General features: G+C 34.7%; 1 protein-coding gene across 2 annotated transcripts in view; it reads left to right on the plus strand.

Moving 5' to 3' along the window:
* Window positions 1-22,486, plus strand: part of NAV3 (neuron navigator 3) — a 392,378-nt gene that overhangs the window by 355,676 nt on the left and 14,216 nt on the right. For both annotated transcript variants that reach the window (XM_010359591.2, XM_010359593.2), the window contains 9 exons: window positions 812-965; window positions 2,144-2,318; window positions 6,882-6,979; window positions 9,514-9,609; window positions 9,869-10,037; window positions 11,604-11,839; window positions 19,133-19,287; window positions 21,020-21,091; window positions 21,696-21,892. In XM_010359591.2, the coding sequence (XP_010357893.1) occupies window positions 812-965; window positions 2,144-2,318; window positions 6,882-6,979; window positions 9,514-9,609; window positions 9,869-10,037; window positions 11,604-11,839; window positions 19,133-19,287; window positions 21,020-21,091; window positions 21,696-21,892 (1,352 nt within the window). The remainder of the gene's footprint in view (window positions 1-811; window positions 966-2,143; window positions 2,319-6,881; window positions 6,980-9,513; window positions 9,610-9,868; window positions 10,038-11,603; window positions 11,840-19,132; window positions 19,288-21,019; window positions 21,092-21,695; window positions 21,893-22,486) is intronic.

Consider the following 22,486-nt stretch of genomic DNA (forward strand, 5'->3'; position numbering starts at 1 on the left):
TTTATCATTTATGCAGAAAGGAAGAACATGTCACTGTCATTTTGTGGCCAGTAAACTAGTTCTCAGATTTTAAATGGAAAATATGTTACTTAATATAAAACAATTTTTTTGGCAAATTTCCTGCAAAGCTGTCCACAAAACAATAAAACAACACAAGGATACAATGTGTTTCCTTCAAACAGCCCTCAGCTAGCCTGCTAGTAGGGGTTGAAACCTGTGATTTAGCTGTGATCTCCTAAATCAGCTGAGCCTAATAGGAAGGTTATATAACTCACCTGTTATTTAAATGTCCAAAAGTAATCTCTCTAATTTATTTTCTACAATATTAATATTGGATTTTTATGCTAACTTAAAGACAGTATTGTTTCAAAACTTTTTTTGCACAATTTTACAAAAGAAATCAACATTTTAAGAATGTAATAACTGTTTTTATAAAAGTATAGTCACATGTTGCAAATAGAGGTTAAAGTCCCTTGAAAATGTTGAAATGAAATGTAGTAATCTAAGACTTTTCTACCTATAAATATCACCAATAAAAGCATTTTTAGGATCACTTTATACCCAGTAATAGTAGACTGTTTTTAAACTTTAAAAAGTAGAAAAAAAATTGAAAGAAAAAGCTATTTCCGTTTTGAACCTGTGAATGCATAACTGTTTGTAAAACTCTTTCTCCTTTTCTCTAGGTTTTGCCAGCAGCACACCATATCTGTACCTGCTGGATAATATTTCAGTTCAGCCTTTGAAAGAGGCAGTGCTTTTCTTAATCATCTGGCTTCCCCAGACCACTGATTTTGTTTGTTTCCTTCTTCAGGATCTGTGAATGCACAGAAGCTGAGGCAGAGATAATTCTGCAGCTGAAGAGCGAGCTCAGAGAAAAGGAATTAAAATTAACAGATATTCGGCTGGAGGCCCTCAGCTCTGCTCATCATCTTGATCAGATCCGGGAAGCCATGAACCGGATGCAGGTTGGTGCTAAAGCACTTTCAAGGAATAAAATGGAGAAACAAACAAATAGAAAAAAAAATCCTGCTTATTCTGTTCTTTTGGTTAACACAGAACAAATTCCGCTTGGAAACCCACCTTAGAAATGTACTCTGTTTATTCAGTCTTTGCAACTCATTTCTTAGTACTGAATTGAGAATTTTGTCAAATCCAAGTTTAGAAGTGGGAGTGAAAACTGGCAAGCTGTATTCAAGAACCATTCAGGATACTGTACTAGTGATTGGATTCAGGTTGAGAGCTAAGTTTTTAGAGAAGCTACTGCAATTCTTGCTTCTTCACTTTTCCATCATTTACTTTTATTTTGACGTTTTTGCCTGTTCTTTTGAAATCTGATTTTCACATACTTTCACCAGTTTTCTATTGAAATACAAAAGTAATGAGGAAACTGTAGAAATTCAACACAAGCTTTCTGAATATGGAAATCAAAGTGATTTGGAATGCCATCTGTAAAAGTAAAGCTTTTGTATTTTTTTTTTTAAACATCCAAAGGCTAAATTCAGAACCAGTCTGTGCTCAGACTAAGTTTTCATTGTATTGTTGTATATGAGTAGTCACTTGGTACCACAGGTGACTGAAATAAGAAAAGCTCATTGCTGAGCAGATTCATCTGCCACTGTATATGTTCATCTAAAGGCTTTTGTTGTTTTTTATGAGCTTAGTGTCCCGATTGGAAGGAAAAAAAAAACTTTTTCAGATGTTAGATATGATTCTGGAGTGATTTTAAATAACTTTATTTACATGATTTTTGTTTTGCTCTGTTTTTCAACTGTCCACGGATTTATAATAATATTACAAATGGCATGATATGCTTGTAAGATTTTAACATCACCTTTAAAATGAGAAGTGTTATGAATGATTCCATCATATTTTTCTTAATTCAAATGAGACCAAGTCTTGGAAAAATTCTCAAACACATGCTTTACTCAAAAAAATAATGATAAAAATGTCAAATGGTTGGATTGACAGAGAAAAGGGTTAAATTTCCTTCTTGGGAAGGAAATCCTATTTCATATATTTGTTTATTTAATATATTACCACGTTTTGTTTAACAAACAAGCTAATTAACTATGATAAAAGACTCAGTGCTATTTTCTCAATCAAACCAACTCAATTTTTTTCATGTTTTCCATCTTCATGACAGAATGAAATTGAAATACTGAAGGCTGAAAATGACCGGTTGAAGGCAGAAACTGGTAACACAGCTAAGCCTACTCGGCCACCGTCAGAATCCTCAAGCAGCACCTCCTCTTCATCTTCCAGGCAGTCATTAGGACTTTCTCTAAATAATTTGAACATCACAGAGGCTGTTACCTCAGGTGATTTAGTGCACATGCTTGCTGAATCACAGCATGCCCATAAGTTAACGGGTGGGAAGCCTGGAATTTGGAGAACTTTACATACTCTTTAAATTAAAATGTTATACTCTTATTCTCAGAAATAGTCCTATTTTGATCTTATAAATCTAGTCTACTTAGTTATAATTTTAAAAGCACATTCTCTATCCAAAAGTCAATCTTAGAGATATGTTCTTCAGAATATTTTTAAGAACTCACTTTTCCTTAGGAAGTGCTTTCTCCATGATTACGATGATGAAGAAATAATACTCTCAGTGATGATAATTTGTACTTATGGATATAATAATAACCCCATACAATTTTATTGTTTTAAGTGTGCAAAACCCATTTATAAGTGTAGCAGGCTTTATTTTCTAAATTTGACTCGATGACCCTGCATGATACTGCCCTGACAGAACATAATGCTACTCTGTCACCCAGTCTGCAGCTCTGTTAAATTTCCAACAAACAAAAAGAAGACAGTACTAGTGATGGAACAAGGGTACAGTTTTGATTCAATTGCAAATAGAAGCATATGACATAATGTCTTAATATCTGATGAACCATTCAAGCATAAAGTGTAGCTGTTTCTGTGGAACAGTTCATTGAGGAGAATCACTTCAAGGATAGAGAATTTAGACTAGGGAATATTTACATGAGGATCTGTGGTAATTATAAAGCACGGCCACCAGATGACACTTGGAAACCAGTAATATGTATGTTCCTAGCCAACATTAGATTCCATTATAGAATGGAGACAGTACACCGCTTGCCTTAAATCATACTAAAATACAGAAGGAGAAGGAGAAGGGAAATGACATGGCATGCTGATATTGATTACATTTCCGATGAGTCACACCTCTTCTAAAAAGGCAGAATGTTAAAAATTCTGCTATTATGGCTGCTCTTCATAATATAAAATAATGGCCTTCATCTTATATGTAAAAGACAAGTGGGCACTCCCTGTACTTTAAGAAAACAAATTTTATAAACTTCTGGTGGGGATCAGAGGAAGAAAATAAATTCTGAGAATAAGCATCAAGTACAACTAATGTCAGAAGTCAAGTATAAAGCAAGAAATTTCAGAATTAAATGAACTTATAGATCATTAGGTAAAATAAGACTATGGAAGTGGATGGTAATTTGAGTGTGTAAATTGTACATAAAGTATTATTATCCACACTCAACAAAATATCCTACAAAAGAAAGAACCCGAATGTTTAAATGTATAGAATCTGACAGTTCTGAACAACATCCTCTATGTTGGCTTGTTGCTGATGGACCCGACAGAGAAGTGAAGTAAGATTTACCTCTCATAGTAACCAATGCATTTCTGGATTCCCAGGCTTGGCTCCTAGCAAAAGACAAGGGCCAGTACCTTAGAGGTCAGACTAATGGTAGGATTTCACTGCCTTTTATATAATTCTGTTTTATTTTATGAAAATATGGTAAGGTTTGAAGGAGGCAAGTTTAATACTGAAGGTGGTTTAGAAAAAAGACATATATAAAAAAACTTAATGTCTAGGAAAAATAGAACTCATAAAGATAAATATAAAATCAAAGAGTTTACATTTACAATTTCTATGTTTATTGGGCTTAACACATTGATGGCCATGATTAAGAATTTAAGGCAATTTTTTGGGAGAAGCCAAGTTTTACTTTTTTTAATACCTTTGTTCTTACCCATTCCCCAAGTTATTTTTAATATATCTTATTTCCTTAATTATTTTTCAGTAGTGATACTTAGGTCTGAACTAAAAAAAAATTAAATCACACAACTAGAATATTGTTTTCATTACTTTCACTCTTGTGTAGTGGGTTCAACACTGGGAAATCAAAACTGCCTTTATGCTGGGGCTTTTTAACAGAGAGACTTTCTAGGTTTCATGATTAATCTTAAGCAAAAGAAAGTAGGCAGGAGAGAGGATAATTGGCAAATATCTAGTTCCTGAAATATTAATTGCATGTTCCATGCATCCAGTAAAGACAGACGTTTGAGAAGTCTTCAGTTTTGGGCCAGAATTTTACTTAACTATAGCCAGAATGGCAGACCTCCTTAATTCTTTCTTCAAAATATAGACAGAGGACCATGACTTATTTTCTAGTAAAAAACAAAACAAAAACAAACAAACAAAACTACAGAAGCCTCTCACATTAAATTTGCAGTTTTTCCTGGAGTTGTTTCATCAGGTGACCATCCTGTCAATATATTCTGAACTGGAGAGATTCAGAGTCATGATGTGACCTGCCCACAGTCAATAGAAGGAGTTAGAATAAACAGAAATAATGGTTAGAAACGCAAAACTTAGTAAACACTGAGGATGAAGTGCTTTAAAAACATTATCTTTTATGTTCTCGATAACTCTACCAGGAAGGTGCTATTTAAGCCCTATTTTACAGCTGAGGAAACCAAGACTTAGGAAAGCGACTATAACAATTTGTTCAAGATCATGAAACTAGTAAGCAGCAGAACTAATAATCAAACCCTGGCTTGGATGAATCCAGGACCTGGACTTTTCACTATTATGTTAATTTTGCTTTAAATAGCCACATAATAAAAGCAAAGAATAGTTATTCACTCATCTTTGGTAAATATTTATCCTACTATTGTCAGGAGAAATTTCATATTGTAAGTGTAGTTTTTAGAAGCAAATATGACATGAAATGAACATATAACAAGGCAAATTTAAGCAGCTTATGTGGATCAACAATCAGGCCAACCTCCTTTGCCATGGACTACTTAGCCATGTGTGATTTGGTCCTTACTTATTTCCATCCACATCATTTCATACCACTCCTCACCCTCCCCTTGTCTCTACAGTCCTGCTACCCCAAACATCTCTCTGTTCCTTTACCACACCCAGCTCACACATCTCAGGGTTTTGCACTTGTTTTTGTTGACTGAATCTTCTCCCCTGGTTCTTCACTTGTCTAGCATTCCTCAGCCTTCTGGTCTTACCTCCAAATACACTTCTTCAAGGAAGCTTCCAGGATGACCTATCTATGAAGAGCAGGCTCCCTTCAATTACTTTCTATTTCATTGTCCATTTTATATTAGCAGAGTGTGTAACCTATTCTGAAATACATACTCCAAAAAAAACAAGGAATTCTCTTTCTTTCTCATCTTGGTATTCATTCCCAATACACAGCAAAATTTCTGATACCATTTATGCTTAATAAATATTGGTCAAATATTTTTGAGCATTTATAAGTAATTAAGACAAGTACTAAAGTAATTTGATCATGAACTACCAGAAGTCTAGATGTGAACAGCCGATGGTAAACCATTCTAAACTTCTAAGAAAGGAGCAACGTAATTAAAATGACACTTAAGGAAGAGTTTTATTTTTGAGTGGAGCAGGTGAAAAGGTGAAAGACTATTAAGATGTGAACTTGGGAAAATAATTAAACTCCAGTGCTGGAGATTATCTTTGATGATTTAAAAATGTATTGCAAAGCTCTAAAAGTTCTGCAAGTTCTCAAGCTCTGAAAGTTGCTTTTAATTGTTATGATCTTAGAGTATTTTTATTGCTTACTTTCAAAATTACATATGCTTAATTATTAAGATAATAGAAACGATTTTATTTTTGGAAGCCATGTTATTACAGTGTTGATTTCTATGATGCTATAGTTATAACATTTTTTTCTATAAATCTATTGTCAGAGCAGTTGAGTCCTCTTTTCACCAGGAACATGTGCTTTTTAGAGTATAAGGGAGTTTCATTTATCCACAGAACAGTGTCTTAATATTAAGCATGGTTCTATGATAGTATTGTTATTAAAGGAAAACAGATATTTGTGATAGTTTGCCTTAATAATTCTCCAAATTGGAAATTAATCTGGCATAATGTATTTTGAAAGTTAATATTTAATTACCATTTAAAGGCTGATATTTTAAAGGTTAGCTAGCTTTATCATGGTTCTGTAACTCTTAGCTGGTTAATCGAAATATTATCTTGATTTTGAAACTATCAGCATAAAGGATTCAGGAGAGCAATCATAATGCCAGTATAATGCCATGGTTGAAAGTCAATAACAGTACCTAATAATTATAAAGATAAGGTGAGTAGTTATATAGCTGGCTATGTCAAATACTTGAAAATAATTTCAGTTGACAGTCAATTTCAGCACCTTTGCATTTATAAATTACATGGATATTGAGCTTGGATATTTTAGATCGGATAGAAAAATCAGATGGCTTGTCAGTTTGTCATGATTATAATGGTGACTAAATATTACTCAGGTATTACTCAGACCTATGTGTAATAGAAAAAGAAACCTCTTGTTTCCTCATCTAAATGCAGTGAGTGGCCCAACACTTGAGTGAAGATCTTTGCAAGCAGAAATAAATTCTTAAATTGAAACTTTAGCCCAACCACAGTAATTCATCTTCTTGAAAGCTGAGGTTTTTCAAACCAGTTAGGCTAGAATGGGGAGCAAATCCCATTGAAAGACATAAAACTATGAGGGAGAAAAGAATGACAGTAAACAAATCTGAGTTAATGTTACTCTTTTGTGTATGTCTTTCTTTTTAAAATTTGATAGATATTTTGCTAGATGATGCTGGTGATGCAACTGGACATAAAGATGGCCGCAGTGTGAAAATTATAGTCTCCATAAGCAAGGGCTATGGTCGAGCAAAGGTACTTCTTTAATCTTAAACTCTTTAATACTAACAAGGAGAATTACCATGAGACAAATGTATTTTATATGTGAATATTTGATCTGGTAAATATCCTACAACAATTGTGGATTGGCATTAGCTTAATATGTCATGTAAACATGAAAGGGACAATAAAGAGATGACATCATCATAGAGGTAGAAATGTGTGTTACATGTACCTCACATTCATTCACTGAAAACAATATTAACAGCCCTTCATTTCTAAAACTTTAAAACAAAATAGTTATTTCTTTGACAAACATCTTGTCTGACATATTCTGTTGGTTTCACTTATTGATTATAGGTAATGTTTATTATGTATGGTAACATGTCATTAGAGCTGTCAATATGGTATTTATACAAAGGGAAGACTGTAAGCTAAGTGAATATTCTAGAAATCAGAAAGACACATATTCTACTGAACTCAGTAGGACAAATTCCATTGATGTTACTTGTCTATTTAAGCACGGTCCAACATTTGCATTAAAACGTTGCCTTCAAATTGGCAATGTCATTCTGACTCTAACCCTTTCTTAAAACAACACCACAAACAAATTTTCAGTTAAAATTTTAGTTGAGTGGCCAAAAATACAAATTTCTAAGTATCCATTTTTTTTTACATCAAGCAAATAAAAATTCTTTAGAATTTCAAAATGAAGTACTTAAGTTTGAAAAGTAAGATAGCACTTGTGAATTCTTACCTTAAGTTAATGTTCCAAGGATTCCAATGCCATCAGCTTTCTGCTTGAGCGGCAGATGTATACCTACTTTTCCCAAGTGGGTCTTTATGTGAGAGACAGTAATACTCTTAGTGAAACATAAACTAACTTTAATTTAAAAGCAGCATTTTATAAGGTATTGCATAAGCAGTAATTTTAACTGGGTTATAAACACACTGAAAAGTAAGATTTCCTGTTCATAGTAATTCTAACAGACAGTGCCTTTGAATATTTTTTTTCTAAAAAGCTTCCATGAAAGTATTTGTCTTATTCTACCTAGACTTCCATAATAAAATAACAGACTAGGTGGCCTAAACAACAGAAATTTATTTTCTCACAGTTCTGGAGGCTAGCAAGTCCAAGATCAAGGGTCTAGCTGATTTGGTTCCTGGTGAGGGCTCTCTTTTTGCATTGCAGGTGGTGGAATTCATGCTGTGTCCTCACACAGTCTCACCTCAGAGTCTGTAGGTAGGGAGAGAGAAAGACTACAAATCCTGAATTGTTTACTTTACCCAGTAGTCCTATCATGAAAGTCCTACCATTATGATCTCATTTAATTCTAATTACCTCCCAAAGACCTCAACTCCTAATACCATCACTTTGGAAGTTAGGGTTTTGATGTATGAATTTTGAGGAGACACAAATATCATTTCATAACAATAGTAACAAAAATCACAATTGTCAGCTGTGGATTTCTCAACTTATTCTGCAAAAGATATTAGATTCTAACTCAGATTATACCTGAATAATGGTGATAACCATTTACCCTTATGGTGCTAAATATTACAGATTAAGAAATTGAGGGTCTGAGCCAGGTAAGTGATTTACCTAAGGTCACATTTCTTAATTAGGTGGTAGGTATTATGTGTTATAGAATCCATATCTTCTAACCCATGACTCAGTGATTATTCTACCACCCCTTAATGATAACATACTTGTTGACTAGAACCAGGATTATATGTCAAATATCTAATTGTATCTACTGGAATCATAATCACTATTTCATTAACCATTTCTGGTCATCATAATAGAGGCTCTAGATAGACTAAAAATTCTGAATTATTTACCTTTCTAATATATGTAGAAATTTCTCAAAATCCCATCCTACAAAAAAGATAGATTTGGAACCATTATTTTTATTATAAAATAATTACTTAATTGATAAAACGAATCCTGTAGGTTTCTCTGGCAAGGTCTTTTAAACAGGGAACTTCTGACAAAATCAAAATGGAACCTGTTTTGTAGGTATACAAATGCCTTATATTATCATAGGTAACACATTTTAAAGTGAGAATTGGATTCTGTATTAAAATTAATAAAACAACTGAGTTTTGGACTTATCAAAGATCAGATCACAAAATAGTAAGATACAGTTCTAGAATTCATATAATATGGTTCTGTTCTGTCTCTATCACCATTTCCCTCCTACCAAGCTTCTTCTCTTTACGAAGGTATCCACCTCTTTATAATGCAAGAATATTCTTTCAGATTCCTTCACCTTTGCCTTCTATAGAACAGGTCATGAATCAGTTTTCCTTGACATGCTGCTTTATCTCATCTCTTTCTTTCTTGTTGCTGTTGCTATTGCTCTTACTTTATTTGTTTGGTTGGTTAGTTGGCTGAAATATGTTTTATTTTTTATAATCCACCATGTATGTCTATTACTATAGAAGCCATAGGCTTAATAAATAGTTTAGTCTTAACAACAACTACATTAACTAATTTTAGTAGAAAACATAGTAATAAAAAAGATACATGGTTGGATTTTATCTTACTTTATATTGTTCTTATTTAGGATCAGAAGTCTCAGGCATATTTGATAGGATCCATTGGTGTTAGTGGAAAAACCAAGTGGGATGTCTTAGATGGTGTAATAAGACGTCTCTTTAAGGTATGTTGTGCAAGACACTCTAATATTAATTTTCAAATATGTTTAATTGTTTTCCCTAACTTTAATAGCATAGACGCATCTTCTTTTCTTCTCCTCAAAGAAGGAAAGCTTTCTCTTTGTGCTATTTGATGTTAACAGTTCTTATATTACACATTTCTAATATTCTTGACAACTAGCTCTATATCCCTGTGAGTTATATATTTGTTGTAGATGAGTTGAACCTCTGTTTTGACTTTATTTTTTGTGTGTACCATTGTAGGAATATGTATTCCGAATTGATACATCCACTAGCCTTGGTCTGAGCTCTGACTGCATTGCTAGCTACTGTATAGGAGACTTAATTAGATCCCATAACCTAGAAGTGCCTGAATTGCTGCCTTGTGGATACCTTGTTGGAGATAATAACATCATCACTGTGAACCTCAAAGGTAAAAATGAAAATAAAGCTCAAGCCTGTAATCCCAGCACTTTGGGAGGCCGAGACGGGCAGATCACGAGGTCAGGAGATCAAGACCATCCTGGCTAACCCGGTGAAACCCCGTCTCTACTAAAAAAAAATACAAAAAACTAGCCGGGCGAGGTGGCGGCGCCTGTAGTCCCAGCTACTCGGGAGGCTGAGGCAGGAGAATGGCGTGAACCTGGGAGGCGGAGCTTGCAGTGAGCTGAGATCCGGCCACAGCACTCCAGCCTGGGTGACAGAGCGAGACTCCGTCTCAAAAAAAAAAAAAAAAAAAAAAAGAAAAGAAAAAAAAAGAAAGGCAGAAATATAATTTTTAGCAACATTTTATTCTCCCCCCTGCCCCTTTTTGGCCAGTTTCCCTTTAAATTTTTCTATTTGAAAATTCTGTAGTATTTTAAAAATCAATATGACTCATTTCATACCAAAACTATTAAATACTACAATCCTACTAAAAACACTAGAATCTAAGGAAATTAAGTTCTTTGAGTTCTGGGATTTGAAGATTCAAGACTCACAAAAAGGAATGTGATTTAGGAATTTCAAATTTCTGGATTTTCTTCATTATCATCTTTCATTACAGAAGGATTCAAAACATTTAGTGTATATTCCAAAGTAATATATTCATTGATATATCTCTGATTTTAAAATATGTGTACCTAATAAATACCCCCCAGGAATAGGGAATAGAAGTTAAGAATCAAGGATGGAAAGTTCTGAGAATTTTCTTTGCTTTAGATGATGTGATTAATTATAGGCTAATGTAATATCTGAAGCATCTTTGTCTTCACAATTCCTTGTGTATTTATGTTAAAGAATCAGGATACGTCTGTATAAACTGTGAGTTAATAGAGGAATTTGTCAATATTTGATTTTATGATGAAGGTAATTGGGTTCGTAAAAGGAGATACTGTTACTCCTTTCTTAATTCCTTGCCAAACATAACAATTTGTATTCTTCAAAAGCTTACGTGGTTGCACAACTAGGATGCATAATGAGAGATAGAAGAGAATAAGGAGATGGGGAGAAGAGAAAGTAAAAGAAAGAACACACACACACACACATAAACATATATATATATATATATGGCATATATATATTTTTTCAGTAACATTCAGTTATCAAGTACTACACAAGGCATTGGAATATATATATATATATGTGTGTGTGTGTGTGTGTGTATAATCTTCACATTTATTCTTAAAGATAATCATCTTCAATAAAAGATGTTATGATAGCATTTATAATGCCTCCATTTCTCTCTGGAAACATAAGTGAAAACAAGAAGTAGACAGTGGAGTGAAGTCTGAAGAAAAAGAAACAGCTTGCTTTTGTTCAGATGTTCACTCTACCATATTACTGATACATTTTCTTCCTTGAAATGGCAACACATATTTGTGGGATAGAAACACCCGGAAATTATTTTGCAAGGACTCTATTCCTATGACTAACAATGCTGTTGCTATATAGCATGATATTTTAAATTCTAGCTTATGTAGAACAATAAGTCATGCTCTATCTTTTGTTCTTCTTTCAGGGGTAGAAGAAAATAGTTTGGACAGTTTTGTTTTTGATACGCTGATTCCTAAACCAATTACCCAAAGGTACTTTAACTTGTTGATGGAGCATCACAGAATTATACTCTCAGGACCGAGTGGTACTGGAAAGACCTATTTGGCAAACAAACTTGCTGAATATGTAATAACCAAATCTGGGAGGAAGAAAACAGAGGATGCAATTGCCACTTTTAATGTGGACCACAAGTCAAGTAAGGTATGTTACAGAATTCTAAGAGAACAGCTGCAGTTTATCCATAAGTGTTTTAAGCAGTCAAATTACAAGATTTTGAGAGACTTCCATGTTTTACATGGAAAAGAATATCCAACTTTTTTTACTAGAATTATAACCTGGTGGGTGACCAAACTCTGTTTCATGAATTTGAACAAGACTGCTATTTTCAGTAACATTCAGTTATCAGGTACTCTGAAAGGCATTGGGAATATACAGAATAATACGACAGGGCCCCTATTTCATGGTTTCTCTTAGACATCCACCTAGGAAATGTTACAGTAGAAAGAAGTCTGTGCATGAGCAACAAGGAAGAATAACTTTGCTTGGAGGAATCAGAGCTTTATAAAGGGGTAATAGTTTGTTGGGTATTAATAGATAAGTAGGAAATAACATGGGTTTTGCAGCAGTGGAGATTTGGCAATAATTAGAATATTCCAAGCAGAAATTCTGGGAGCAGCAATTTGCTTATGTCACATCTCCCTAAAATCTTTGTTTAGGAACCTTAGGAAACTTAACAACATTCAATTTCACCACCAACTAAGGTCTAATGTGCCATAGTAATCAGCCTGAACACTCAGATATTAGAAAGGTATGAGGGCCTATACAACGTAGCTAGTACTTTCTTATTTTCTGAGTAAAATAAAAAATCCTAAAAAGGAAATAGTTGATGGCTAACATATTTTTAACACTAACCTAGTTTTACCTGTAATTATTTATTAAAGTCTGAATCAATGAAACCTAAAAGTTTCTCTTGGGGAACTGCAACTATTGTAAGCAATACCTTGAGGGAATCCCAATTATACTAGGTCGCATTACTCTTTCAAGGATAACCTGGTTCAATGATCTAAACTGTCCCAGTTTCTCAGAAACCTTAAGTCTGCAAATTTTCAGAAATAAACGTGACTCCCAAGAGCAGCCCAAACCCATTAGATTGTTGAAATAAGCCAGACATATAGCTTAATGAACAAAAAGTATTAATTTTCTCACCTGTAAAATAAGGACAATAGTAGGGCTATTCTAAAGACTAAATAAATGAGTGTGTGTGTGCTTGTGTGTGTCTGTGTGTGTGTGTGTGAGAGAGAGAGAGAGAGAACAGCACAAGTAGCAAGCACAATATAGGGGTTGCTTGGAATTTCTGATTATAACCCTTGGCTCCAGGTGAAGATTTCTCTCACACACACACACACACATGCACAGTGCGCACGTGCGGGCACACACACACATCTTTGTTCAAAACTTTCTTATATGTATCCTTCAAGAACAATGATGTACATAACACACAATGAGATCTCTTAAAGATAAATAAATGCAATACATAAATTCTGAGTATTTCCTTGGAACTCAAACCTATTCAAATTGTGGTTGAACCACCATCTAAAGAAAGACATAGAACCTGAGGTAGAACATTTGACTGTTCTCTGAGCAAACGTAGGAAGAGCACAATTGTCTGTTTGCTTCAGCTGACATGTTTAATGCTTCCAGTGAATTCTGTCTTCTCATATCTTTATATAAAAGCCTTTTAGCACAGTGTTAAATATTTTCAGTCAAAAAATATGAAAGGTTTGAAAGGCCTGTTAGTCATCCTCAGTGTTTGTTTTTTCCTCAATGTTGGTATGAGAAAACTCTTTATGAGGTACTTCTTTTATGGAACAAAAAAGTGTTTAGAAAATAAGAGGAAAATAGTTTTATTGGAGGAGACCATGACATTTTGATAAAGTTGAGAATCACTTAAAATCAAGTTTTATTTTTTATTTTTTAATTTTTTTTTTTTTATTTTTTATTTTTGAGACAGAGTCTTGCTCAGTCGCCCAGTCTGGAGTGCAGTGGCGCGATCTCGGCTCACTGCAAGCTCCGCCTCCCGGGTTCCCGCCATTCTCCTGCCTCAGCCTCCCAAGTAGCTGGGACTACAGGCGCCCGCCGCCACGCCCGGCTAATTTTTTTGCATTTTTAGTAGAGACGGGGTTTCACCGTGTTAGCCAGGATGGTCTCGATCTCCTGACCTCGTGATCCACCCGCCTCGGCCTCCCAAAGTGCTGGGATTACAGGCGTGAGCCACCGCGCCCGGCCAAAATCAAGTTTTAAATTAAATAGATGAAGCTTCATTAGAATGTAGTTTACATGCCAAAACAAAATAGGTAAATTGCATTAATTTTAAAACATAGCTTTCCCTAAAAAAATCTATCTGTCTATCTATCTATCTATCTATCTATCTATCTATCTATCTATCTATCTCAGCTTAGGAAGAAAAGTTTATTGCTTAGAGATGTTCTGTTAAGAACATGTTAGTGTCCTATTAACTTTTTTGGTGAAATATTTCCAACACTCTTATTTTTTGCTTTTCCCGAGGACAATCATTTGTGCCATTGTTAGGTCAGTTCAGTACTTTATTGCAAAGTAATGGGCAGGGGGAAAACCATTGCCAAGCATTGGCAGAGCTAATGATGCTAGGAAACAGTCATAGGAAGAAACTCTTTTTTTATTTTTTAATTTATTTATTTTATTAATTTTGTTTTGTTTTGTTTTGAGATGGAGTCTTGCTCTGTTGCCCAAGCTGGAGTGCAGTGGCTCGATCTCAGCTCACTGCAACCTCCGCCTCTTGGGTTCAAGCAATTCTTCTGCCTCAGCCTCCCGAGTAGCTGGGACTACAGGTGCCCACCACCACGCCCAGCTAATTTTTTTTATTTCTTTTATTTTTAGTAGAGACAGGATTTCACCATGTTAGCAGGATGGTCTCAATCCCCTGACCTCGTGATCCACCCGCCTCAGTTTTCCAAACTGCTGGGATTACAGGCATGAGCCGCTGCGCCCACCCCAGGAAGAAACTCTTGAACAAATCACAGTAGCATTCATTCCCAAGAAAGCACAAAGTATAACTAAAAAAATATATCTTTTTATGTTATTCTTTATGGTTTGAAGATATGAGCAAGCTATCAGTAATGCTGAATACAAACTCATTGCCAGGAAATTTGGACAAGTTTTGCCAAATTGACAGAGAATACCCAGTATTTTCTTGGGAGTCAGGGGTGAGGGTAAGTGAGGATAAATATAAAAAAAGAGGGGATGACAAGTTGAGATTGTGTTAGGGATACCAACAGCATAGATTTACTGAAGTCAAATGCTAATGAGGCATGAAATAAGAAATCCTGTTCCTGAAAACGAGCTGTGTAAATGCTGACGCATTTTATGCTGTGCCATAGATAGCACTGAAGAGACAAATCCAAAAACCACTTACTGATTCAAAAAAAAAGAAGAAACTCGAACAACAAATCATCAAATGAAAAACATCTTTTCATGTTTTCCGTACCTCTGCACTTTACATTCTGTTCCTCTTCCCACACTTCAAGCCCTCCCTCAAGCTGCCAGCTGGAATATTTTGATTGAGAGCAGTACACATAAACAATTACACTTTCAATATAGTAGGCCCAGAAGGCTAGAGATGGATTTAGTAGAGAATGTGCGGCCAGCTGAAGCCATTTGTAATGTTAGGTTGGAAAAGATCAGAAACCTGGACTTGAAAGATTCCTTTTTAGTGTGTCTGGAGTCAGCATCTGAGAAAGCAGTGATCTACTGCTTTTATGTAACTGTGGTGTTCCACCTGTAGTTTCAGAGTATGGGATTCATCTCATTGCCAACTCCCATCTGGTAGATATGCCTGTTTGCTTCTACCTGACTAGATCTGGAAAAAAGACTTTTAATGCCAGTACATCAGTGCCTCAATCTAATATTTCATTTTCATCAAGCTAGAGTGGGTATCATGAAGTTATTTCAAGGGAATCTGTGAAAAACTCCTAAGCTGTATGAAAAAGGTGTATTTGTGTTTGCTTGTTTCTACATCCATTGGTTCATACCTACCATCAGCTTTCCGAGGGATCTACTACCCTCTCGAGATGAAAGAAAGCCACATTAGAATTAGAATCTAAAGGCTCTGATTGTCCAAAAATGACCCAGTGACCTGCTAATTATGAAATTTAATTCCTTTGTGCCTCCCCTTTCTCTCTCTTTCTGACATTCATGATGATCATTTTCTCTTTGTTTCCTACTCCCTGGTAAATCCCTTTTCAGTTTTTTTTCCCCTCTCTGCTCTTCCTTCTCTTCCCAGTAAATGTAATTGTTTTTCTCTCTAGTGAACTATTCTGTTCTCTCTCACTTTTAATCTCCTTTGGATGACTCATGGCTTCAACTTGAGTTGACTTGTGTGGTTGACTTCAGTTAAACACTATCAGCCATGCCCACTATCCCAAATTTATAAGCTTTCTATCATGCTACACATATGTTTCTATTTACCTACTAAATATACAAGTTGAGAATTGGCAGTTGCAGCCCCAAACATGTATTATAAGTTTATCCTCTTCCGTTCCTTTCCAACACAACCACCCTCCAGATTAACATCCTCCTCTATTTCTTGGATTTCTACAATTATTTTGTAACTGCTTGATACACAATTCCCTTTAAATTTCCCTTCTCTCTTTTTTGGGATATATTCATTCACCTTATGGATCATAGAATATCCTTTTATAATTAAAATCTGACCAAATTAAAATTTTTCAATTTTTTTTATTGATTTCCGTACTAGATCAAAAACGTCACACTGTTCCTTGTTCAGTCCCTTAGTATCTCTAGGCTTCAATAATTTCAGTATTCTCTTGGCTGGTCTCGCTTCCTCCTTTCAATATGCTCGCCACATGTTAAATCACAATTGTGACTACTTAGTCAGGTCAGCAGAAGAATGTTTCTTCACTGCCAACAGGAAATGTCCAGTGATCTTACTAATCATTTAAGGTTGCAAAGTTTTCTTTACAATTTCATTACCACCATTTCCTTTCACAAAACACATATTCTTAGCTTTTTTCCTACATGAGTATCATATTTTCATGTTTCTGACTGATTATTCTTCTGTATTTGGAAAGCTCTTCTTTCATGTTTAAGCATCAAGATATTAACCAATCTTAAAAATAAGGGAATAATAGCAAATAATACTGCTCCCACAATGCCTTTTCCAGACACTATAAGCAATCTTTACATACTATAAACAAAATCTTTGATCTATACATTTTTGAAGTAATGTATTATTTTGACTGTGAATTATAGTTATATATGTATATGCCTGACCTTCTATTTCAGGAAGGTCATAAGCTTCTTAAATGCTATTTCCATTTCTAATTAATTCTTCCATCTTTCACATTTCTGTTTCCTTGGATAAATAAATTGCTTTCCTCTACTGAAAACAAAGAAGCAAACAAACATATCAATGTTTCACACTTGTTTATATTCAACTTCTGCTTGGATTCAAAGTCTTTTTTTCTGTAACAACAGAACACTTACTTCCCAAAACACATCATACACTTACACTTTTCAGGTTTCACTTTTTATTCTTTAGACTTTGATCTTTTTTCCCCCCCTTTTAACCACTGTACTCTGTTTTTCTGTGAACCTTAAGTCTGGATTAAGTCTACCTATAATGTTTTGTGCATTTCACTTAGCACACTGTATTGTGAATGACTTGCTGACCTGCTTCTCTGCTTATCAACTCTAAGTTCCTGAAAGACAGAAATTGTGTTTTATCTCTAAATCCTTGGTGCCAGCAGGATGCTTTGGTTAGAATTAATCTTTTTCTCTCCTATAAGCCACACGCCTCCTTTATCCTCTCTCATGGAATGTTTTACCTTGGGTTTTGTAAATTATCATTTACCTGTGTGCCTACCACCCCACTCAGGCTCCAGTGTTACCTCCTCCAGAAAACCATTCTTGACACCCAGCAGCTAGGCTAAATCTATTCCCTTGACTTCTCATATCTCCTAATATATTTATGATATTATATTGAAATCATTTGTCATATTTAAATTCAAGACCCTAATGTGACAACTCTTAGAGCTTACGGGGAAAACAGCCTGATTACCCTTTGTAGTCCCCATGTCCAGAAAAGTACTTGATGCAGTTCATAATAAATGTTAAACCAACTTACAGTCCATTGATAGCAGGAATCAGACTTCACTATTTCTGTATACCCAGGGCTTGGTCTAAGGCTATGAATGCAGCAGATAGACAGTGAATATTTTATAAACAAATGAATGACTTAATGTAGCTAAATTAGTGACATAAATTTTATTTTTTCTTTTAAAGTAAATAGAATTCTCCAGAATATTCAACAGTTTTAAACATATTTTTCTGCATTCTGTGTCTTAGGCAAGATTTATTTTATGTGACTAGCTCAATAGAAAACCAATAGTACTTTATTTCTTTAATACATTTTTATATTTGAACATAAATAAAACTTACTGAATGCCTCAAAATCCTGGCCTGTGTTTTATCTCCTACTTTTATTTCAGCAGTGGTGTTACAGATAGAGAGAGGTTGCATCTAGAGTGAGCAATTCACGTATTTACCTGGCTGCCAGAAACCAGAATCATGGAATTGTTTTATAACCCTGAGCACGATTTGCAAATTGGAAATGTCATTGTAAATATGCAAATATTATGGAAATGTTCTTACTGATTAGGATAATTTTAAGAAACCTAATTATGTTCCTGGCCTACCCATCTGTGAGAGCAGTCAATCAGCAAACTGGTTATCATATTTAGATTAAAAGCTATTAGACAGGAATAACACCTGTAAAAGAACCAAGAAACTCAAGAGATGCTAAATGCTAATGTTATATTTCACCAGGTGAAATATAACTAATTTTGTCTTGGTTTAAAATTACAGCAATTGCATGCAATGCAGATTATAAATAAATAATAAGCATACTTTTATCAAGGTCCTATGGCTGTACTTTTAGATATACCCCATCTACATGAATTAGAATTAACATATTAAAAATATTAGTGGAACCTCAGAAGTGCCATTTTGAATTCAATTCATACTTGAAATATTAAGGTTGCTAAAGTTTACTTTTATCATTGAATACCAAACTCAGAATAAAATCTCAGTGTTTATGGTTTATCGTAAGAGTTCACATCCAGAACTCATTTTGGCTTTTCTTTCAGGGAGAAAACCACTGAGAAATAGGCCTTCTTGTTTATACTTTTGTATTTGCTGCAAGTGTTTGGTACTGGATCTTCTATTGCTTTCCTTTTTCTCGCTTTTATTTAAAAAATTATTCAGTCAGCAATATATGGTTTTTGATTTGTAGAAGAAGATTTTACATCAGTTGAATAATCTATGACTTTAATGAAAGAAACTGAATAGAGGACAAAGTGTGCTATTTCTAAAATATTAACTGCTTGCCATTAGTATAAATTTATCATTGACGTATCTGTTTTCTTCATTTTTTGAAAGGAATTGCAACAATATCTAGCTAACCTGGCTGAACAGTGCAGTGCTGATAATAATGGAGTGGAGCTCCCGGTTGTAATAATTCTCGATAATCTTCATCATGTGGGCTCTCTGAGTGATATCTTCAATGGTTTTCTCAATTGTAAATACAACAAATGGTATGCTTATCAAATATTTTGAATAATGAAAAGAAAATAATTATCATCAAATGTGCTTTTTTGTGCCTGTATGCATTTTGTTTTTTAATTTTTTAAATTTCTTTAATATTTAATTTTTATTTTTTAAATTGACAGATAAAACTGTGCATATTGATTTTGTAAACCATGATGTTCTGAAGTAGATGTGCACTGTAGAATGATTAACTACAGCTAATTAACATATGAACTACCCGAGTAGCTATTATTTTTAGACTTAAAATGGCTGCCATTAATTTGAGAAACCCTCTTTAATAATATACCATAGTTTTAAAGACTCCATATGCATTCCTTAGAATATCTATGTATTCATTCAACAACCATATCCCAGGCACTTTTATGGAAACAGTACTTCCTTGATGATGTTAGCTTCTGCAGACATGATGAACATTTGGGAAACCACCATCAATGATGGAATAGTTTTAGTCATGGAAATTAAAAACTAAAGGGAGCCTTTAGAGCTCTGGTTTCATTCTCAGTTCATATCAAAGTTTAAATTAAACCTTTCTATAGAGATAAACTTAATACATTCAGATATAGCTCCCTCTATTAATGACTATGATTTTAACTATTTACAATAAAAGGAAAGGTTAAAGTAAGGTATTAAAAAATCTTAAAACCCACTAAAGATTCATTGTGGCATGGCTTCTAAAGAAAGGACATACTGGCTCAAGCCTGTAATCCCAGCACTTTGGGAGGCCGAGACGGGCAGATCACGAGGTCAGGAGATCGAGACCATCCTGGCTAACACGGTGAAACCCCATCTCTACTAAAAACTACAAAAAACTAGCCGGGCGAGGTGGCGGGCGCCTGTAGTCCCAGCTACTCGGAGGCTGAGGCAGGAGAATGGCATAAACCCGGGAGGCGGAGCTTGCAGTGAGCTGAGAACCGGCCACTGCACTCCAGCCCGGGCAACAGAGCGAGACTCCGTCTCAAAAAAAAAAAAAAAAAAAAAAAAAGAAAGGACATATAAGAATATCAACACAAGGCCGGGCGCAGTGGCTCAAGCCTGTAATCCCAGCACTTTGGGAGGCCGAGACGGGCGGATCACGAGGTCAGGAGATCGAGACCATCCTAGCTAACACGGTGAAACCCCGTCTCTACTAAAAAACACAAAAAACTAGCCGGGCGAGGTGGTGGGCGCCTGTAGTCCCAGCTACTCGGAGGCTGAGGCAGGAGAATGGCATAAACCCGGGAGGCGGAGCTTGCAGTGAGCTGAGATCCGGCCACTGCACTCCAGCCTGGGCGACAGAGCGAGACTCCGTCTCAAAAAAAAAAAAAAAAAAAAAAAAGAATACAAATTTTCTCACAGTATTAATAATCTTTAACATAACTGACATATTAAAATAGTAAAAATTAATGAACTTTATCATAAGCATTATAAGATGTTAGAGTGGGACAAAACCCCTATGATTATACTAACTAAACTCTTTACTCAAATAATGTAAATTACAAATATACTCAGGCTCAGAGAGAGAAAATGCCTTGCCTTAATGCCAGAGCTGGAATTAGAAACTCAAGTGTTAATTTCTAATCCAGTAATCTTTGTCATTTTCCATTACAGAATTACCCTTTAAAAGACAAATATTGAAATGGAATAATCCATATCTATCCTAGTAGTTTTCTAAGATAATTTTAATGAATTAATCACTTTTACCTCCAGTAAATTAAAATTTTCTTTTTATTTTTTTTCTAGTCCATACATTATTGGAACAATGAATCAGGGAGTTTCTTCATCACCAAATCTAGAGCTGCATCACAATTTCAGGTAAACTTAAGTGGAAGGTTTCTTTTGGTTTTGTTTTTTGGTGTGTGTGTATGTGTGTGGGCGGGGGAGGGCGTTGGCATTGTTTCTTTCTGTTTGTTTTTGGGGGTTGTTTTTCTATTTGTACTTTTACAAATCTTGCTAGAGATGACCTGTTGTGTGAAAATAATTCTCACTTCTGACACTCTTTCTCAAGCGAACATTTCATGATCTTCAACCTGTAATCAGATGTGTTTCTTTAAACAAAACAAAACAAAAGGAAAGAAAAAAGAAAAGTAAATGTTTTTTCTGTTCACTATGTCCCTGGTTAAAGTAGAGCATATTCCTTCTAAGTGTGAGAAATGTGAAGAGAGTTGCTATTTCAGGATTTGTGATTCTCCTACAGAAGTGTGTTCAGCATGTAGACTCCCCCTCACTTCTGACGCACATGAGCTTCTTTTTAGCTCAAAAAGTAGAGTTAGCTACATTATAGCTCTCATGCTAGTACCTTTGATCATTAAAATGTAGCCACCAATTGAAATGGGAAATAAATAATAATGATAAAGAATCACTGTGAATGTAAATTTTAATTTATATAAAAAATTCTGATATTTTTTTCTTTTTGTAGGTGGGTATTATGTGCAAATCATACAGAACCAGTGAAAGGCTTTTTAGGCAGATATCTTCGAAGAAAACTCATAGAGATAGAAATTGAAAGGAACATTCGCAATAATGACCTAGTCAAAATTATAGATTGGATTCCTAAGACGTGGCATCATCTCAACAGTTTTTTGGAAACACACAGTTCCTCTGACGTTACCATTGGTGAGTTCCAAAATTATAATATGTCATTTTCCAGGAACTAACAGTACTTGGTAAAGATGGCCAGATTGGATGGTAGAAAATAACAAGCAAAGCTAATGTTTTTTCAAGCTTCCAAAGATTTATTTTTTTCCCTTCTGAAAGTTTACTTTCTTCTTCTTTATATCTCCAATTAAATCCACTTTGTCTGACAGTTATGTTTTACTAAAATATTACCGAGATCAAATAAGTTCACTATGGACAAATATCTAAAAATCAGATAACCACTGGAAATGAAGAGTATCAATTTAGGATACGTTTTATGCTAAAAACCAAATCTGGCTAAATAGCTCATGTCAAATAAAGTTGTGAGGAAAGATTTTAGTTAGAGATAATTTAGATGCTTTGTAGATAATTTAGGTGTTTTGTGTTTTTCATGAAGACACAACTGAGTTATTTCTCTTTTAGTTTGCATAAAGATATTTACATTTGGATTCCTCCTTTAATTGCATGTACAGAAGTCTCTTTCACATTGTTATGCATCATAAAAATGTACTCACTGTAAACACAGTTTAGATTAGGAAGAAGAATTCTACACTGGGACCAGAACACTCATGC

Source organism: Rhinopithecus roxellana, chromosome 10 (genome assembly GCF_007565055.1).
Source record: "Rhinopithecus roxellana isolate Shanxi Qingling chromosome 10, ASM756505v1, whole genome shotgun sequence".
Lineage (NCBI taxonomy): Eukaryota > Metazoa > Chordata > Mammalia > Primates > Cercopithecidae > Rhinopithecus > Rhinopithecus roxellana.